At 37.9% G+C, this 22,106-nt stretch overlaps 1 protein-coding gene across 3 annotated transcripts in view; it reads left to right on the forward strand.

The window, feature by feature from the left end:
* GUCY1B1 (guanylate cyclase 1 soluble subunit beta 1) overlaps positions 1-19,305 on the forward strand; it is a 30,124-nt gene extending 10,819 nt beyond the window's left edge. For all 3 annotated transcript variants that reach the window (XM_037058270.1, XM_037058272.1, XM_037058271.1), the window contains 11 exons: positions 397-515; positions 7,694-7,891; positions 8,627-8,857; positions 10,033-10,149; positions 11,058-11,191; positions 12,762-12,959; positions 15,349-15,586; positions 16,535-16,675; positions 17,178-17,332; positions 17,670-17,796; positions 18,922-19,305. In XM_037058270.1, the coding sequence (XP_036914165.1) occupies positions 397-515; positions 7,694-7,891; positions 8,627-8,857; positions 10,033-10,149; positions 11,058-11,191; positions 12,762-12,959; positions 15,349-15,586; positions 16,535-16,675; positions 17,178-17,332; positions 17,670-17,796; positions 18,922-18,945 (1,682 nt within the window). In that variant the 3' untranslated portion in view covers positions 18,946-19,305. The remainder of the gene's footprint in view (positions 1-396; positions 516-7,693; positions 7,892-8,626; positions 8,858-10,032; positions 10,150-11,057; positions 11,192-12,761; positions 12,960-15,348; positions 15,587-16,534; positions 16,676-17,177; positions 17,333-17,669; positions 17,797-18,921) is intronic.
* Positions 19,306-22,106: the final 2,801 nt, after the last annotated feature.

A 22,106-nucleotide genomic window follows, 5' to 3' on the forward strand; every position in this document is an offset into this window, starting at 1 on the left:
ACTTAGGTAAAGAGGAATCATTTTGCACCAAAATATTATCAGGTGCATTCTGGATGATTTTCAAAATCTCTCTGTATTTTCCAGAAAAAATGAGTTGTACATTAAATATATGTTTTTAAAAAGCTTAAACTTAAATAACTAGTTTGTCATAGAAGGTGAGAAACCGATTACTTTGCTATTAAGTACAAATCTACACTGTTAACATGGTAATATATTGTCTTCTCAGATTTCATTGTATTGCCCTCGCCAGAAATTGTTTATATGATGTATATTCACTATGCACAAAAATTGAGGATATTTAATTTTTTATTATGCATGTATCTTCATTCTTCCCATTAATAATGTTCTACCTATAACATGGTCTGTTTCTGCTATTCTCTCAAACCTATAAAATAGATCTCAATGCTGGAGAAATCCTCCAAATGTTTGGGAAGATGTTCTTCGTCTTTTGTCAAGAATCTGGTTACGATACGATCTTGCGTGTCCTGGGATCTAATGTCAGAGAATTTCTGCAGGTAAGCAAGTTGAGGTCTTGCTGTTGAGAGCTCTGAATTCGTGATTCTTGAACCTAGGCTCCACCTAGCATCCTTTTGTTCAGCCAGTAGGTTGCACATGTCTTGCTGCTGAAATGGAATCAAGGTGACATTCTTTCTAATTCACATAAAAATAATAGTTATTAGAAGGTCTCAGATACATTTTAATGTTTTTGCTTCATAATTTTTCTTTAACTTGTGGTCACTGACAGTAAATATGCAGGCTTTCAATTAATGTTCTTTGAAACACTCATCATGGCCTATCGAGATTGTTCCACTGCCTTTTTTCTAAGGGTCGTATTGGCTACTAGTTGTGGTTTTATGTTGTGGTTCTACAATGCGGTGTTATCATTTTTTTGTAAGGTATTCCTAGTTTGTATAGGTTCGTCAAATACTATCTCAGTCTCTATGATGTTCTACCTGGAGCTTATTGTTTAGGAAAAAGCACCCTGGCTTTCAGGTGCTCTGCTACCAAAACAAATTTGAGAACCATTACTTCGGGAGTTACATATTAATTGACCTACTACAGAAAGGAAAATGAGAGACCTTGCAAAGCCAGTTTCAGGCGGAGGGAAAGATAACAAAGAGCATGAAAGGCCTTTGTCTTAGATTCGTGCTAATTACCTTAAACGTTTTGTACTAGCACAGTACATGTTAGATGAAAGACTATTTTTGGATTGTCTGTCCTATTTTAAGCACAGGCCATTTGTGAGATCTTCCTGAAATGTGTTAACAGTTGAAAACGTTGTGATTGTAAAGGATCTGTGCTTTGAGCCGCCAGATCGCGCTGGAAAATGATGTCAGTGCAATACCAGCTGAACCAAAGCCCAGTTTTGAGGGAATGTAAACGACTTTCAATCCAGCTGCATTATTGATTTAACAGCCAAAATAAGAACTTGAGTGTTTAATCAAAATGTCTGTTGTGTACACAGTGACGTTTTTCTTATAAACTTAAAACAGCACTAAATCAAGATGGAAACTGGTTTGCAATCCACTGCCATGGATTTACTAAACTACTGGTGTCTAAAAAAGCTGCCACTTCCAAAAGAAGCAGCTGTCAGGGGATATGTAAATTAAACTTTAACAGGCTGTATTTAAATTAATTATGTTAAATGGATTAAAGTGAGACATTGAAAAGTATTTTTGAGACTTTGGATTTTTAAATACATATTCAATTTTTTTTGTATTTAAAGGTGGAATATGTCACCTTATCAACAAAGTTGAAACTTGCCTTTTCTGCCTTAGTTTTATCTTTCTCCCAATGGCCACATTTACATAACAAAACAAATACTCAAATATTTTTACAAATTATTTTCGTTTTACTTCATCTCATTATGACTGATCTGCTGCTAAGTTTGTAGTGCTTCAGTAAGAGGTCCGGCAGCCTCTGGGTGTTTCTCAGTGTTGAGAGTTGTGCTGGCCAATAGGATGGCCACCCGTCACCTGTGGCTGAATTTTGAGTGCTCTATCACTCTCCTTCCTCCCCCTACTTTCCCTGGAGACTTTACCTTTATCTAGAGATTGGGTAATCTCCCTGTCTGTCTTCTGACTCCCCCCATGTCTTCTCCGTTGTGTGACTAGTGATTTTTCTCAAATGCAAATATATATCATCACCATATATACACACACGTTCATTTATTCTTTATTTTTTTTTAATTTTTTAATTTTTTGCTTAAACCCTTCAGTGATTCCCCATTGTTCACTGGGAAATGTCAAAAATAGTTAAAATGATTGAAACTACTTGCTTTCCCTATCCATTCTGCTTCTTCCTTTCTCCTAGCCCGGCCAAACAAAACTTCAAGAAAAAAAATTATTATCTTCTGAGCTTTTGCATCTGCTCTTTCCTTTGTCTGAAACACTGTTCATGCTTCTTTTCGTCTACATAAATTCTCTTCACCCTACTGGTCAAGTTATTTCTTCTGGAAAGACTTTACTCCTCTTTTCAGTCTCTATGCCAGCTCAGTCAGGGTCATTGACATTTCTCATGCTTTCATAGCACATTTATTTTCCCAGGCATAGTTGTCTCCCACTGCTTATCGTTTCCTGTTTGTTGGGCTGGAATGTAAACTTCAGGAAGCCAGAGACCATGTATAATCTCCTAATGATGGTATCTTCACAGATACAATCTGTATATCTGGGAATGAATGAATATCTTTTTTTTTAATGAAAATTTGTCCTTTGTGTAAATACAGGAAGCAAATACACCAATAGCTCAAGATCAACTTTTATTAAGAATAACAAACAACCCTTTTCAGTGAAACTTTATAACTTTATTTACAGATGAACCATAGATTGAATAAAGAGGAATAGACAGCCACACACTAGACTAATTTCCTTGAGTCAGGAGCTTTGAAAATCAGTCATGTTTGATAATACGTGACCTCTGGGACTGTCATCCATGTCAAGCCACAGCAGGGTTACCAATTAATTTTTAGTGGCATTCCATGGTTATCACATTATATATCCTTTACCTCCCCAATGATTTTACAGAGGTACAGTGAAATTGAAATGGCCATCAAAGGTTGACTATTGAAAAATAAAGGAGCAACACACAATCTTGGAGATGAGTCAAGATGTAAACGACGGGCCTGTTTAGATATGCGTAGGAATCTCAGCTGAATAATATTGCACATATTCTTTCATAGCTTGCAGGAAACGTTGGCTTTTGGAGCGGTGGCGGTTTCCCAGTCCCCTCAGTTCATTGACCTGGGAGGATTCTCAGGCAGAGCCTGCGTTCTGCCTGCCCTGGGGGCTCCAGTTCACAGCAGGTCGAGGTTCTGGCCCCCAGAACACAACACTGCGGTTTGGCCACTCCCCCGGCCCCATGAGCAATCGGGGATGGATGACAGACTAAAATCCTTAAATGTTTGTGCAAAGTGTTATTTTAGGAAACGTGAGGTTTTTCCTGAACAGCTGTGAAATTCTAATACTTCCCCAAATTATTTGTCATATTGCTTAGAAACAATGCACCCCTCATTTCATTTTTAACTTTTTAATTTCCAAAGGACCTGTTTTCTCAACACCCAGAATGTCAATTTCCGTAATCTGCAGTTTTAAAGTTGACAAATGAGGACTTTTAAAGGAAGATAAGTATTTTAGGATTATAACTCCTTTCTCTTTGGATAACTGGTATATATTTTTGCAATTTTACAATATATTGATTGCCAAATACAGTATTATGTAAGTGGGACTTTTTAAAAACATGAGTTTAAAAGCTTTACTTGTTTAAGAAAGGAAATGTGCCTTATTCTCTTGCCTTAAAAAAGAGGTTTGCAATGGCTGATTTTTAAGATTACTTTCAGACCTAAACCTCAGTAATGTTCTCAAATGACAACTTCCTCTTCCTCATCCTCTCAGATAGGATTCTTAGAGGCTGAAACATTTCTTTGTCTCAAAACTTGTTTCCACCCACTTACATGGCTCCTTTAGGGATTTTTAATTAAATGCCCTGGAAGCAGGAAAAGGAAGTAGCTAACTTCTAGAAATCTTGCCTCTGTTAGTTATGCATGAGCTCATTAAAATTTGCGTTTATTTAAAATCATTCCAAGCTCTTTAAAAATATAGAACTTCAGTGTGTTCCTCAGACAAGTAATAAATTCTCTTTTGCTTCCTAAATCTGTGGAGTATGCTAAATCTAGAACTCCGGCCCAGCTTCCCAGGATGCCAGCACGATTTTTCTTCTGTAAATGATGAGTGCTAGGTGACAAGGTGAACTGGGCTTATGGGTCGCAGGGCTCCTGAGAAACAGTGCATTCATTCTGCCTGTAGAAAAAACAGTGAAATTGTATCAGAACATCAAAAAAGGAAATGAAAACCTCAGAGTAACTTTTTGGCACCTGAGGCAACATAGATAGTGGACCTGCTCACTATCCCTTTCCTGTTTCCAAATTTGATAAAGCTGATAAGAATGAAGGGAAATCACAGTTTTCTTTATTGATTTATTGATGAGATTTTATTGATGAGATTTTCTTTATTGATTCTTGGGAATCTATTTGTGCTGGAATATATGCATTTTCTTTTTCTTCCCTATGTTGGTCCCTAAGTTTCCCTTTGTAATAGATATACTTTTTCTTTGTATAACTGCTTCCATGGGTACAATTAGAAATAAAGAGAATATCAGTTTTAATATATAACTCTTGTTTCCCTGAATACACTGCTATAGCCTTATGGAAGAAAAATTAGCTTTGCATAGATAGTATGATAAAATGCAGTCAAGATTTTCTCTTGGCTGATCTGAGAATCTTTTTTGTGACCTTTGATGTGGTTACAAACGATTATAGTCTAACTACAAAGAAGGCACATATTTAGGAATATAAATATACTCAAATAAAAATAATTTAATTTTTAATTGCAAACACCACTTCTCATAATAGACAACCTGAGGTAATCACTGTGATTTTGAAAGAGTAAAACCCAGTCTGGAAAGCTGTAACTTAAGAAATCCTGAGAGTATTTTTATGGTGGATACTATCTAAAGAAAATCAATACTACATTAAGTGGCATTAAAGCTTTCATGCTTCGGGAAAGCATTTTACTTGTCCATGTAATTAATAGTAAATTCAATAAAACAGTAAATCTCTGGAGAGTTGGTTACCACAAAGACAAAAACGACACATTCCGACTTCAAATATTTTGCTTTCCTACTTGCTTTGAAGTGATACCTTTAAGCAACATGTTATTAGCCACATTAGTACCTTTATTGAAATTAAAACTGCTTAGCATTTAGGGTGGAAGTGCCTTATTTCTTTGAGACTCATGGTGAAGAAATGTGCTAATGTAATATAACACAACATGAAAGTAGGTGAGTATGAGAGTGATACAGGCATTTTGACTTATATTTAAGTACTTAGTGGAAGAAAATTAAAAAAACTAATATCAAAGTGCATATTTCAAATGATTGACTCATTTTTTTTTCTTTAAAATGAGCCACAACACAGTAGCTGGGCCTGATGATATTAGGTAGTTACCTAAATGCAGCAACTAGCTCATTTTCAACTTGGTGGCAAATGGAAATAAGTATAAAACTCTTTGGTCATTTTTTTCACCTGATTTTCTCTTGTAATATTTTTGCAACGTCAGCCGAAGGGTAAGGGATCTGGGAGGGTTATGAAGATCAGTCTTCACGTCTTCCCTTCTCAGAAAAGAATTCCCCTGAGAAAAACTTGTGGTAGAAAGAACTCTTCGTACTACTCAACCAAGAAAAATAGTTTTGGGACTTGTACTATGTATATTACAAGTACACACACACATGTGTGTGTGTGTAAGCACAATTTATGTGTATATATACATAAAAACTTCCAGTTCTTAGTGTCTGCCATATTGGATTCCTTTTACATGCCAATAGCAGCCTCTAGAGGCAATGGGGATGAACTGACGTTTCTGTTAAGAAATGGACTGACTTGATGATAACAGATGTTGTTTAGGGGAAGAAAATTAAAAGCACTTTGCATAAAGGCAATTGGGTGAAACCCGATTCACCCAACTGAGAAGACTATTAAATCGTGTGTTCGAATCAGAATGTCAACATTTATGACCTAACTCAGGCCTCATCTTTACTTTGAAATTTTCAGATCCCGTTCTTCCAGTCTGAGTTGTTGGGTCCTCTATTTGTGCCTCAGAAGCCATTCTGCACATTTGTTTGTGGAATAAACTATGAGCTGCTTAAAGTCGGGGTCCTTGTCATGCAGATTCACAGCCAGCCTTCTACCCTTCCCCCAGCCTACACCATGGACAGGCATGTTTCATAATGGTCATGGGATAACTTTATGGAATGAATGAATGCTTGAATGGAGGGAACAGAAAATTAAACCACAGTGCCGTAGGTGCCCTGGGGGAGAATTTCACAAATCTGGGCCCCCGTGGAGAGGCCTCATATTCACTCCATTTTCCTCCTGGTTTCTTACTGGCTATTTCTGTTTCTCTAAATTAGCCTCTTTGAGACATTTGTAACATGAACCCCAGTTCAATGTTGGTTCATCTCTAGCACCTTCTTTTTAGAGACATTCTTTTAGGCCCATGGCATTCTGAAATTATTTCGTTTTTCACATTCTCTTTATCCATAGTCACCTGTTATTGGTAGGTTAGTATTTGCTTAGTGTATTAGTTTTTTTTATTGCTATCACTAATATAAGTGCTTAAAACAACACAAACCTATCAACCTTCAGTTTTGTAGGTTGGACGTCCATAGCAAGTCTCACTGGACTGTAATCAAAGAGCCAGTAGGGCTGTGTTTCTTTACATAAGATCTAGAGCATAATTGTTTCCTTGCTCCTTCAGGTGTTGATAGAATTCAATTTAATGTGTTATAGGGCTGAAGACCCAGTTTCTTCGCTGGCCGTCGGCTCGGGCTGCCCTAAGGTCCAGGAGGCCTCTCTCCATCCTTGCACATAAGTCTCCTACATCTCAGACCCTGGAACAAAGTGTCATTTCCTTTTCATGCCACCATCTCTTCCACCTTTTGTCATTGTACTTTTCTCTCCCTGTACCCAGGAAACAGTCTTAGCTTTTCAGGAGTCAGTCATCATTCATGTGATTAGCTGAGTGCAACAGGGTCATCCAGAACACTCTTCCCAACTCTAGATTCATTACTTCAACCCCGTCTGCAAGATACCTTTTGCCAAGTGAGGTATCGTATTCAAAAGGACTGGGGTGTGGAAATTATTTTGCTTACTGCACCTGGATGTGCTAAGTGTTTTGTATAGATCATTTTGGTTACCATGATTTTATTAGAAGTGAAGTCTTAGAAAGATTGGATAAAGTACCTATGTTACCATGAAATGACTGTCATTCATATATATAGCTGCCACAAACTTCTATAGATATGTTTATGTCTGCTTGAGCCCCTAACGACTTCTTTTTTCTGCTTCATGGAATTCTCTTTATTATTTATTATCACTGGTTATTTATTATTTCTTAACATGTATTAACTGTTAACAGCCACAGATGTTTTTCTTGATTACTCCACTAGAGTTTCAAGTTCTCTGTGGTTCTTGCCTTACAGATGCCTCTCAGTGCGGCAAGGGAAGGATGAGCCCTGTGAGTGTTTGGTCAGCTGATCCGTTCACTAAGCTCAGATCGAGCCTTCTGTCTTTATCTTGCTTTCTGGAAGTCATGTCAGGTGGAAGCATTATTTATCCATCACCATTTCTTCTCTATTGCAGAACCTGGATGCTCTGCATGACCACCTGGCTACTATCTACCCAGGTATGCGCGCACCTTCCTTCAGGTGCACTGATGCAGAAAAGGGCAAAGGCCTCATTCTGCACTACTACTCAGAGAGAGAAGGACTTCAGGATATTGTCATCGGAATCATTAAAACGGTAGCTCAGCAAATACATGGCACGGAAATTGACATGAAGGTAATGATCAGTCATGGAGACACTTCCAAACCGTAGAAACTTAAAAATGACACTCAGTGAATTTACCTTTAGTTATTGCAGCTAGTGGGCCTCACCAGAGACATATATAAACCATAGGAGTGACAGCTGTAGAAATCTTCTAGATTTGGCCTTGGAATGCAAGGATCTAAAGGAATACGGGCTACTTTTTTCCTTGCGGCCGCAGATTTTTTTTTTTAATGCCTGGTTAAGGTCACATGAAATTTAGTTTGCATTCTCTGAGAGCACACACTGGCTGGAAAGCGGGAGGATGTGCGAGTGGCTAAGCTGTGCCCTTCAGAATACAAAAAAACCACATAAATGGATAAATTCTAAAATATAAAATTAGATATTATTTTACTGTTCATTATTTTTTTTCTTTTTGTGGATTTTGTCTGGCCCCTGAACTATCACTGGAATATCTCATATTGTGAACTAAAAGTTTTGCTTAAAAAAAATTAGATTACTTGGAGAAAGAAGCCAGAACTCAAACTTGAAAAAGGTTAATGATACAGACAGCTCATTTTAAGTGGTAATTCCAAGGTATTACTACAACGATTGTTCTTTTATTTTAGGCATGTGTAGTATTTGCATATGTTAAAATTTTAATATTAACCCTCTAAATGCAATTTTCCAAACCAGTTTCTTAGGCATTTAGGTTCTTTTAAGTAAATTGAAATGCAGACCATCAACACCATTTACCCCTTTGACATCCAGGTTATTCAGCAAAGAAATGAAGAATGTGATCACACTCAATTTTTAATTGAAGAAAAAGAATCTAAAGAAGAGGACTTTTATGAAGATCTTGACAGATTTGAAGAAAATGGTACCCAGGAATCACGCATCAGCCCCTATACCTTCTGCAAAGCGTTTCCTTTTCACATAATATTTGACCGGGACCTAGTGGTCACTCAGTGTGGCAATGCCATATACAGAGTGCTTCCCCAGGTAAATGATGCCATGCTTCCCTGCGGCCTGAGACAAAGGGCCATAAAGGCTCTATTGTTACATGTGACCACTCATTTATTTAACCTTTTTACTGTGTATTAGTGGATGGTTAGCACATGGCATATTACAGAAGTTGTTTAAATGTGAGCTAGTGTGTTTAACCATAATGCTACTTTTCCTACAATGGGTGTATATATATATTTTTTTCTTAACAGAGATAGTGAGGATGCTATACCCTTTTAAAATGAGAAAATGGGTAACTTTCTAGTAACAACCAATTTTCACCTATTTTATTCATTGGTTCTATACTATTTGAAAATAGCTTTCAAAATCAACCTTTGATATTTGCAGTGAAAAGAGAGAATTAAAAAAAACACTAGAGGGGAAAATGACAGAGATTATTAACATGGGAGTCAGTAGAAAAAGCATCAAAGGACGATGATTCGAGTGTACATTCCATTTGCATTATTCCGATCCATTTGTAAAATTATTCCTTTCTACTCTCCAGTTTTGGGAGTTGTACATGCCATGTATCTAGAGATACCTTTCGCTTGTAGTTAAAGAGACTTGATAATTCGGTATTAGTCTAAATGGGATCAGGCATAAACCTATGAATCCGGAAGCCTGGGCTCTTACGCTGGTTTTGCCTTTCCCTCATAGTGTGACGTGAAGTATGTAACTTGGCCTTTCTCTGTTGGCTTCCCCTTGTTCCAGCACAAAGAGAGAGGACAAAAAAGAACATTTAGTTGGACCACTTGTCCATTATGAGCAATCAATAACTGTTGTTATTATTGTTACTGTTAACACCCCTTGATAAACTGTGTTTGCCGGTGCTCTTGATATTTAAGCTTCATTTTAAGCCATTGGCAGCTAACACCTCATGCTACATTTTAAGAGATAAATTTCCACTTTTTTATACTTTGAAAATGCTTCTTTAATTTGTAATAGCTTATAATTGAATCCCAGTCATCTGAATCCATGTGAGGTTTTATGTTCATGAAACTATTTGATATCTGTCTAATCACTGAGTTTCATGGGTCAAGATATGAGTCCGTAGCTGAGGAAGCTTTCCTGCCAATTAATGTATTTCTGTACTTATATGTAATGGAGCTGGTTTAGCCTAATATTAAATAGAAATTGTTTTAGATGACTGTGTTCTTTTGGTCTACATTTAGCTCCAACCTGGCACTTGCAGCCTTTTGTCTGTCTTCTCTCTGGTCCGTCCTCACATCGACATTAGTTTCCATGGGATCCTTTCACACATCAATACGGTTTTCGTATTGAGAAGCAAGGTAACTAAGATATTATTTTATTAAACCTGAGTAAGTAAGATGTGTCACATACTAGAAGTGTTCTGGCGGGAAAAGTAGCTGCTATGTCATTCTACAAGATAGATGGGGTATAGTGAGATTGAAAGCAAACCTCAAAGGGAGTCCTATTTCAAAGGCAATGTTATTGATTTTTGCTTTGCCTGAGAATCAATGGGACTCTGTCATCTGATCCGAATTAGTAAAAGTAAGTGTGGAGAATGCCTTGCTAGGACAACCCACTTTCTATCTTTTACTCCCTATATATAGCTACCATGTCCTATTTTAGAGGCAGAAAAGCTGATAAAGATTTTTAAAATAAAAACCTCATCCATTTCCTTAAAGCGTCTCTTCTTCATGGTTCCATTTTTTTTTGTAGGGAAAAAAACGAGTGGTAAAGCATTCGTTCAGCTGATAATTGGTAACAGCTCTCACAGTTTCTGTCTGTGGGACTGGCAGAGCGAACATGTCTTCGAGTGCACACTTCATCCTTCCTGCAGCCCTCCCAAAAGTCCTACATACACACACGTTACGTGTTTGGAAGTATTTCCAGTTTCTCTGTGAACACAGGGGTGGGGAGTGGAGAAGCTTGATTTATTCTTTAATAAGACCTAGTGTTATATCTTGTAACCATAATGGAAAATCAGAAATAATCTTAGAAACTTTGAGAAACTATTGCCTTTGAGGAGACAGTCAGTTCACTTGTTTGCTGTGTTTGTAAGGGAGCCACTAGGCTTATGCCTTGGCAGGACTCTGGTGGAATGCCTTCCCCTCTTCTAACTGGTGCACTTATTCTCCCTTGTGGTTGGGTGGGAAATAAGGTTTGTGTGTCCTTTTTTGTGATGAATTTTGAAGCAGGGAGAAAGTTAATGGCGATGTCTTGCCTTTTCCAGGAAGGATTGTTGGATGTGGAGAAATTAGAATGTGAGGATGAGCTGACTGGGACTGAGATCAGCTGCTTACGTCTCAAGGGTCAAATGATCTACTTACCTGAAGCAGATAGCATACTTTTTCTGTGCTCACCAAGGTAATACATTTTAGATGAATTATAATGGATATAAGTAGCCATTTTAACTACCAAAAGAATTTAATATCATGTTACTCATCATGTCTGCATATTCTGAAGTGTAATTAGATTTTACAACCCTTATTAGTATTCCTCTTTATGACAAAGATAATGTCACTTAACAGTTAATAAATTCAGAAGAAGTCATGAATTCTATTTTATTTGCCATGTCTTAATCGGCTGAATGTTTATGCCTTTAGATCATCCTACAGATAATCTGCAGTTATTCTGAAGTGTAATTTGAGTTTACAACACTCATGGTCCACTTTTTTATTAAAAAAGTCAACTAAGGGCAATTCTACTTCTAAAATATATAATTTCAAGATGGTTAAATTAAATTTAGAACCAATGTTTGTAGTGTATTAAAATAAATGTTAAAAAAGACACAATTTAATTACATTTTCCAACTCAATTATTTTTATTTTAATCTTATAATATTTTTTCCCTCTGCATATAGTTTTTAGCAGATAATCTGGTCTCTTTCCAGAAGGGTGTATTTCTGCAAGTGAGCTTTAACTTACATATCCATTTTAACAAAATCTAAAGAGACCAAGGACTTCACTAGTAAACTATTTCATCATTTTTGTTTCTAAATTGGGATGCTAATTTTTGCTTTGATTTATAGATACTTCTCTGAGAATCTATTATAGGGGGACATTTTAGTAATCCATAATTCTTTAGTAAAAGCTCTACTCAGTTATGCAATTTTAGAGAAATTATTATTGTGAATGCTCAGAATTACTTTGCATTTAAAGATTTCAAACTAATAACAAATCCTTAAGACATTAAAATCAAAGAGTAAATTTTTAAGAAGCTGCTTTTCACTTACCAGATCTTCACTGAATCAATAAATATTATTGTCCTAAAAATACTTTAAGTTGCAAAGAAACAGCAAATGTAAGTGCTATTGCAAATAACTGAGAAAAATTAGTTAAAGAAAATAAGAGTACAAGAAATTAAAATCAGAAGTAAGAGTAGCATATAAAATACATCTCAGAAAGTCATACACTATAGAATATTTGTTGAAGATGAGTCATTTGTCTGGTTGTAAACTTTTAATCTTCATATTTAAAATGTCCATAAGTTACAAGAGTCACCGACTCCCAAAGGAAGAAATGAACTAGTTTCTCAAAAGAAGCACAATATCCCTGCTAAAAAGAGTAAAGATAAATTGTTCTTTCATCTCTTGATAACCAGAAAAAATGTGTAATAATAAATCACAGCCTTGTGCTAAGTAACCGAGCAGATTTCATCGGGCAGTTTTCATCATTATTTTCCAGTTTAGGTTGATAGCATCAAAAAGTGCAATTTGGGCAAGATGCATTTTAAGTTCATTGTTCTTCGGTAGATTTTGAATTCTCTAGAAGACTGAAGTCTTATTCTTTACATGATTCTCTGAGGTTTCCTTCCTCAGCCCCAGCAGAGTTAGAATGCTAGGAGATGGCAAGGTGATACTCACTGACAGTAATCACGGGTTGGTATTGTCTTGTGATGACTGGGCATGCCTTTCCCTCCTTTCCCTGTATAACAGTGTGATGAATCTGGACGATTTGACCAGGAGAGGTCTGTATCTGAGTGACATCCCTCTGCACGATGCCACACGTGATCTCGTTCTTCTGGGTGAGCAATTCAGAGAGGAATACAAACTGACCCAGGAACTGGAAATTCTAACAGACAGGCTGCAGCTCACGTTAAGAGCCCTAGAAGATGAAAAGAAAAAGACAGACACGTAAGTCTGTAACCTTGTGTGTAAAGAAGGGCACGGTTGTTAGGCATCACGGATTGTGACTTTACTACAGTAAAGACTAATACTCACACTGGAAAGGCATGGGGGCCATGGAGCTCTGGAGTAGTAAATACACTCTTCCATGTCACTTAAGATGAAATTGTGTAAACAGAGATAAATCGGTCTTAGTGGTGGGGGGAATATGTCTTCTAGTTTTACAAACTAAGCTAGAAGAATAAATGCCAATTCATTTCTCTGAAAATTATTAGAAAAATTCAAATGCATAAAATTCAACTATCCATTCTTTCCTTTATGGAAGAAATATGTTCAGTATATCCTTTATGCACCAGAGGCTGAGTAAATTCTGAGGGTTACACCCAGCACTGACTCATTGGTCATTAAGATAATGACCAATCTTTTAAAAGATTAAAAGATGTCTTTTCTTGGACTGAATTGTCTTAAAACTTGGCTGATATGAATCTGACAGATTGAATGTTATGTTGTAATGACAACAATTCTATCTGTGAAGACACACATTAACAAAAAATCAAAATATAAAGCTATTATTATTTTTCTATGAATGATAGATTAAATTAGGAAATACTGGGCAAGTGACATTAAAATAATAGTTCATTTTCAAGTAATTCATTTAAACAAATACACGTCATGCATACTACTTAGACTTTCTTGCTGCATTCATTAACAGCACTAAGTCACTGATGTTCACAAGATATTTTACCCAGGGCCTTGTGTGTTCAATTTTAGTGTTTGCACATGTATAAGAAGAAGATATCTTGCTGGAGAATTGAAATAGTCTGTCTTATGTCCATGAGAACTATTTCACTCAGCTTGAACACCCAAAATCTTGGGAACAACATCACTCTCCATACTTTTTTTTCATTGATACATTTGGAGTTACCCAAGGATGGATGCTGTGGTCACACATAAATGCATCAGTTAACTGTTTATGGAGGCATGGATGAAGTAGAGAATGCCATTCAATGCCTGTCTCTATCCATAGCTTCCTAATTCACTATCTTGGCCTTTGTATAATGAAGGTGAAAGCCGTGTTTCGTTTTTTTTCGAGACCACTTAACATTTCCTATAGTCCTATTGAACTCCTTAATTGCATTCAGATATTTTGAAAATTTCAGAAAGTATATGGGACAGGCAGCTAGAATACCTTCCACTGCTTGACAAACAACTCAATATGTTTTATTGGTATGTGGTACAACTTCCATGAAAAATATCACATTTTGTGGGGCTTATAATACACGTCTAATAACTGAGGTTCAAAGTCATATGGGTTTGTAAGTTTGACTAGTATTCTGCTCTAACATTTATAACAAAACAACAACTAGGTTCAAGTTTTGTTTTATGTTTTGTAGATATTTATTTCTCAAGGTGATGTAATTATAAACCCTTTACTATCTGTTTCTTCCCATCCAAGTACTAACCAGGCCCGACCCTGCTTAGCTTCCAAGATCAGACGAGATCGGGCGCGTTCAGGGTGGTATGGCCGTAGACTCTGTTTCCTTGGAAACTCAGTAGTTCTGTTCACATTTAATATTCAACTACAGCTTTAAAATATTTCAGAAAATTTTCTGTTTCAAAGTTAAAATGAAAGACCAGGGAAATCCCACTAAAGTTAGGAAAAATGAGGAGCGCTCAGTTCCACGTTGTACATTGAATTTAGCACAGAATGCCCTCTGACTAAGGAGAAGGAAAAGGGAGGAGCCTTCGTTTGTTCCTCTGAGCCCTTGTGCCGAGAGCCCCAACATCTCCCTGGTTCCTGCTTCCCTCCACGTAAATCCATCAGCAGTGATCCTTCCCCTGTTGTGTTTACCTTACTTGTCCCCTCACCATGGTCTCTGATGCTATTGCAGTCTCAGTATTGACTGGAGAAACAACACGTCCTCTAAACCACTGTCCACCTGTCTTACTGGTTTCTTCCACAGGAGAGTGAGGCAGGAATGAGACTGGAGAGAAATCTGCTTCTTTCAATATTACTTGGCAATCATTGAGATCAGTTCCTTGTTCCACAGATGTAAGCATGCTATTCATAGTGTCTCAGAGCGGTAATGACAACTTCCCTACTGTGACTATTACAACGGCAGGGTCAGAGTACAGGGCTACAAATGAAAACTTTGATTTTTTTTGTTTTGTCTAATGTTTGGCTGTTTTGATTTGGTTTGACTTGGTTTTGCCTCGGGGGCATTCTGTTTTTACCTATAAATATGAGTAATATTTGAAACTAGTTTTAGAGGTTGTCCTACAAGAATCTAGGCCTTTACAGTGCAAATGGCCTTGACATTCTATGAAATGGCCTATAGATGCACAAAACCTAGCCCAGCATTTCTTACCGTGGCTGTTTCCTAATTCCGCTAAACAGGTTGCTATACTCTGTTCTTCCTCCATCTGTTGCCAATGAGCTGAGACACAAGCGTCCCGTGCCTGCTAAGAGATATGACAATGTGACAATCCTCTTCAGTGGCATTGTGGGCTTCAACGCTTTCTGTAGCAAACATGCATCTGGCGAAGGGGCCATGAAGATTGTCAACCTTCTCAACGATCTCTATACCAGATTTGACACACTGACCGACTCCCGGAAAAATCCATTTGTGTATAAGGCAAGTCCTGACCACATTGTGACTCAGTGCTGCTCAGACCATCCCTGCAGAAGCACTGTGGTCAGTTCTCTGGTACAGAGCCATGGTACGAATTAAGCCTCCGTGTGGCCAGTATTATCAATTTAGTCGCCTTTTGCTACCACTCTCTTTCTTGTAACTGAAATAAATGGAGTGGGTGATTCCATAGTTAAAATGAAATGTTCAGCAGCTTTTTTGCATTTGCATTAACAGATCTGTGCATGTTATTTATCACACACAGTATAAGCATAGCTTTTATATTAGCAGTTTATAAGAGACATTGTTATTGAAATGTGTAAATGCTTTGTATGGTAAAGAAGTCATGGAGCATGAGAAGATAAAGGGGCATAAAGCATTTCTGCCCTTGGTTTCAATGACAAACAAGTATAGTATTGGAAAAATGGAGTCAGTGGAACATTGCTTCATAAAGGAAAGAATGGTAACTACATTATCCCCAGGCATCTGGGGTAATATAAGTGCCACCAGAACTATTTATTTTATAGTTGTTTTCTGAGGTATAGTGTGACACTCAGTGAGCATATCATAAAAATAAATAGGCAATGACTATGATAAATCATTGAATTTCAGGTCTTATGCCATCAAACCGTCACCATTTTAGGAAAAATAAGGCAGTACATTGTTCTACTGAATTCTAAGGGTGTCTGAGGTGAGAAACCAAAACTTACAAGTGGAAAAATAATGCTGAGACTACACCTTCCCGTAATCAGACACCTCAAATGCTATGTGTGGACATTTCAAATAACTACAAAGTTTTATGTTGTTGGAGTTGTTAGAATTTTTAAAGAACTAAGGTGGAGGAAAGTTTGAAGTTACCGATAGCCTTGGCAAGTATTTTTTGTACAGGAGGAGCAAATAAAACAGTCATGTTTATGCTAACCAGTCAACATCTCACCACGGGTGTTACATTAGGTGGAGACTGTTGGTGATAAGTACATGACAGTGAGTGGTTTACCAGAGCCCTGCATCCACCACGCACGATCCATTTGCCACCTGGCCTTGGACATGTTGGAGATTGCTGGCCAGGTTCAAGTTGATGGCGAATCTGTTCAGGTTAGTAAATAAGATAGATATCAAAAGAGTAGTCATAGACCCTTGTAGACAGATAATTCACATGCTTGACCAGGCAGTCAGTAACTACTTATAAGGAAAGGCATCTTCACAACAAAGACTGAAATATTTCAAAGATTCCACGGCATTACATTCGTTCAGAGATGGCAAGTCTCTTCCCCTGTCTAAAGCCACTTAGTCAACCCCGGGTACTGGAAAAACCTTCTGTCCCTTCTGGGTTTAATGTCTTGTGTTTTTTTTTCAAACTGTTTCCTGTATCCCATGTAATTTGCCAGGTTCACATCTTTGAAATCTTCAGACTTTAGAAAAGGAATGGCAGCCAGATTTTGTGAGGATTTTGATTTTGCCTGTCACACATTTGAGTTTTCTAGGGAATTCTCACACTTTTTTGTACAAGGACTCCTCATTATTCTGTAATATAAAATGAGCAAATATTAGTGTGTTAGCGGTTGAAGTTGTTGAAGCAAAGTTTTGATTTCTGCAGATAACAATAGGGATACACACTGGAGAGGTCGTCACAGGTGTCATAGGACAGAGGATGCCTCGTTACTGTCTTTTTGGAAATACTGTCAACCTCACAAGCAGAACAGAAACCACTGGAGAAAAGGGGAAAATAAATGTGTCTGAATATACGTACAGGTAAGAGAACGTGCCTTGGCGTTTATGGATTCGAAAGGAAAATGTCCACCTGCATGTGGTTTAACTCTCCGAGGGATTTTGTTTCCTTTTAAGCAGTCACTCTCAGGATCGTTTATTTTGTACTTGAACAGATTGTGTCATTATTTCCACTTTAAGTCATTTCATACCCTCTCGGAAATCCCTGATGTGGTCATTGTTCTGAAAACCTTGAGTTACCTTTATGTACGACTTTAGTGAGTGTCCTTGCCCTGTCTTTATTCCTAACCGTGGTACATGTCGCTGTCTCAGGGCAACCGTGTTCCATAATTCTCTCCTTGCTCCCCGCCCCGTCTTTCAGATGCCTCATGACCCCAGACAACTCAGATCCACAGTTCCACTTGGAGCACAGGGGCCCCGTGTCCATGAAGGGCAAAAAAGAACCAATGCAAGTTTGGTTTCTCTCAAGAAAAAATACAGGAACAGAGGTATGACTAGTCAGAGCCCTGTTTGTTTTTGTTTTTTTTCCAAGGCAGTCTCTACATATGGCAAGTTGAATCATAATCACCAAGAATACACGTCATTTGAAAAGAATTATTAGTTACAGAAATGAGCTTTCAAGTAAAGCAGCAGAAATATTGTGCCATTCAAGAGCCAGTTAGAATAATAAATACTTCTTAGGGGATACTTTTGGTTGCTGGCTTTGGAATCTAAAACCGAAAGCACTAGATGGAGAAGACCTGTTCTTTTATTCTTCCTCTGCAGTCTGGTTCAGACGTGACTGAGGCGGTGGGCTGTGAGGGGAGCCCCCGACCTTGTTCCCCCAGCCCCTAGTTATCGTGAGAACAGCATCAGAGTTTCTTAACTACGAGGTTTCAGATCTTCGGAAGGGCCGAGCTATCTCCAACTGTAGTCGTTCGAGAATCTTCGGAAATCCTGATCCTTCGTGTGTTTGTCCTGGGGAGAAGAAGAGTGACTTATAGTTTTCCAGAGTCTATTATGAGTGGTTTTATCGGGAAGCTCTGGGTTCATGGCAGAGCTGTGGTTGTGTTCCAGCCGGAACCCATGGGCCTGAGGGGCTCTCACGACACTGGCCCCCGCAGAGGAGTCCTGTGACTGCCAGTGGGCGGTACACACGAAGGTCAGGCCCCGCCCTCTCCCACTCCCAGTGCACTGCGGCCGAGACAAGTTTGCCACCTTGTTCCCTTATTGATGCATTTGTTCTCTAAAGAGGGTGAGACTACTTGGTTCCATTTGTTTCCCCGTATGTGTACGCTCCCTAAAAATGCTTTTAAAGTGCCCCGAGTCCTAAAAGGAATGGAACGTCAAGTTTTAAAATATTGACTTTTATCCTCTTTCAGCTGTTTTCACTAAATAATTTACTCCTGGGGTTGGTACGCTTAGCGATGTTTTCTGAGAAGTTCAACTTTACCTCCAGTGTTGTCCCTGGGGTTGGGTTGGCCCTCTTTCAGGCGGAGTTACGGGGGAATGCCTTCGAAAAACTGAAGGTATGAATGCAGGTCACACTCTTACCGAAAGCGATTTAACTCTGGACTACTGTGAGATTTATTATTACTGAAAACTAACCCATTTTTTCCTTACACTTTGCTAAGGAAACAAAGCAGGATGATAACTGAATCATGAGCTGTGAGAGGAAGAAGGCCGGGCGTGATCAGTTCCAGTTACCCTCTAACATGCGGCGAGCCTAGCAGCAGCTGTGCCCTACGGATCCAGATCCTTGCTTTGTCTTTCTCAGTTCCCCCAGACCTTTCTCCTAGGCATATCTTTATTCATTATTCAACTTGAGCTCTGCTTTTGATTCTTTTCCAGGTTTAATATATTATCTAAAGTTCGGCTTTAGAGGTGGATGATATGCGCTTCATTTGTCGTAAAATCGACTACAAGCATTACCAAACATGGTAATTCGTATGCAGTAGGCACCCAAAAGATATCTGTTGAATTTAATTAAATGAAACTGAACAGTATTTGGCATTGTATATACAGACCATGGTGTCCCAAATCTGTTTCGCATTCCACATATATGTATATATATATATGTATATTTTAATGACTATAACATATAACAAACTTTATATCATGTTGGTGTATATCGTTGTAGAATTCATTTTCTAAAGGAGTGAACTGTAAGTTTTAGAGGGAAAAAAAGGGATTTATTTTCAGACTCCCAAAGTAAGAATTAACTTACTACGCTAGGAAAATAGTGACTATTTTGAGGTATGTCAATTTCTCTGAAGAAATATAGAGCACGCATTTCTGTTAGTAAAATATTTGGTTGCTCATTCAAATCATGTGGCAAATTATAATTCCTCTAAAATGCTATCATTTGCAGTGTGTCCTTTGTATTGAATCTCATTAACTACATTCAGCTGTTCTGGAAAGCTGCAGTCATTAAACTACTACATTAGTGTTGGATATGTGTTAGGGTGTCTAACCGCTTCCAAGAGTAAAGCTGGGACACTGTTAATCAGAGCCATCCCTGGCCTTTTATTCCCAGAAATGAGCTTTTTTTCTTAACTTAGAAGAATGGGATTATATCCAGGGCATCATGTTCAGAAAACTTAGTTTAATTACAACATAGAATGCATTCCTATTGGAATAATTGACCTGTTGTTCTTAAATGTCTCAATAATTTATTAATATCTATCTTTATAAAATATGCAGCTACTTTTGTGTAAAAATGTTTGCCAATTTAGTATTTCATATTAACACATCGATATATGTATAAATGTTCTATGTTAATGTGTAAAAGAATCTGCAATAAATTATTTTTTCCACTTGCCTCTTGACATTTTTTACTTACATAAAAATGATATGTTATTTGTCATTTTATTAATGCTATTTTTATAAATGCATTTTAGGATTTTACCTATTATGAGCTTTAAATTAATTTAGACTCATTGCTGTTAGAAAGTTTAATGGCTCCTCTCAGACATAGTCTCAAATGCTATTTTTCTTTAGACCAACAAAATGAGAGAGATAAGACTAGACAAGGTGAAGAGTGTGGGGAAGGAATACACGGATAAACAAGCAATAGCATCAGCTCTTGAAGTGCTCCCAGTCTTTCAGACATGAAAGAACATACACAAATAATAAAAATTTATATGACATTCGTAGTGACAAAATGTATTCAACATGACAGAACGGCCACTTATAAAATGAGACATGAGAAGGAGCACAACGTGGGGTGAGAAACGGAGGAGACAGGGAGACCAGTCGGATTTTACGATGATCTAGTTTAAATATGAATTAATACCATGGAAGCAAGGATCTGCATCTGCTCTAGTAGCTGTGGACAAGAAAGGGGCTGCAGCCCAAACCTACCAAGTCCAGGGGAGGCGTGGCTATGGCTTCCTAAACTCAGAGACAGAAACTGGCCACTTAGAGTGGTCGGAACATAAAAATTCCTAACTAAAAGCGGGTGATGGCAAGTAGTCACGTCCTAGGCCAGTGGCTTCTTGGACAAAGGTCACTCTCTACCTTCAGAGAGCCAGTTGTGTGTTTTGCCTCTGAGATAACAAACCTCTCAAATGTCAGAGTGATCTCCTCTTCCAGATCCCCAGGGCACTCCCATCTATCCAAGAGGCCACAGAATTGATGTGAATGTTAATTATTAACTACCCTGTACCCACGGAGGTAAAAGAACTGTCTCTCCATTTTACTTTTTATTCAACCCCAGAGTATCCCTGCTTTGCTTCTTCTCACCCCTGTAATCTCCCACCAACGGATTTCAGGTAACTCTCTTGAGTCTCCTCCTTGGACTCTCATGTAAAAATGAACTACAAACTGCCATTCGCTAGAGTATTTTCTCCATTTGCTGAGATTTCACTTCTCGGCACTTATGGTCGTTTGGACTCTAATAAACTCTTAGAAGACTTTTCCTTGGGCTGGGCATTCTTTCGTCCCTGCAGCCTGCACGCAGTGTCTCTAGTTTCTCTCTTGTTTAACCCTCGTAGGCGGCATGTGTTGTGTGCATCAGGTCTGCTTGGCATGAAGTTATCCTTCTCATTTCTAAATTTAGTGAACATTCATCATTCTCTTTTATTGGCCCTGATGACTGCTTTATGTAGGCTTTACAAAATTATTATTGTTATTCTCTTGTTATTGCTTATGTGAATTTCCCCAACATTTTTTGGTTTTTAAAAAAATAAAGAAATGTTGACGGAATTGTACAGGGTATAACCATACATCTACACCTAGATTTTATAATGATTAAAAATGTACTGTATTCTGACAAATTCATTTTCTAGCACTCTGTACTCTGCAGGATTGAATTTTTTGAGATGCAATTCACATACTAAAAAATTAACTTGTTTAAGGTATCCAATGCAATGGTTTTAGCATATTCACAAGATTGTACAATCACCTAATTGCAGAATATTTTCATTACTTCAGAAAGACATCCTATAACTACCATTGGCAGTTAACTACCATTGGCAGTTACTCCAAATTAACTGCTTCTCTCAGCCCCTGACACCCATTAATCCACTTTCTGTCCCTAAAGATTTACCTGTTCTGAACACTTTCTATAGTGATATTGTGATTTATACTAAAGAATTACTCTAGATTTGGTCTTCCTTTTGGTCCCAGTTTCTGGCACAAATTTCTGGAATTTCTTAAGTGATGAAAATGACAAAGATTTCTTTGTTATGTTAATGATGACTTTAGGAATATATCATAAACCTAAGGATGGGGCCTGGTTTCCTGTGAAGTCAACCTGAGTAGAGACGGTCGGAACTTTTAGTCCCTCCATCCCCCACCTCCAACCTCCAGGGAAGAG

Source organism: Sturnira hondurensis, unplaced genomic scaffold (assembly GCF_014824575.4).
Source record: "Sturnira hondurensis isolate 20B ecotype Veracruz unplaced genomic scaffold, ASM1482457v3 Scaffold0010128, whole genome shotgun sequence".
Taxonomy (NCBI): Eukaryota; Metazoa; Chordata; class Mammalia; order Chiroptera; family Phyllostomidae; genus Sturnira; species Sturnira hondurensis.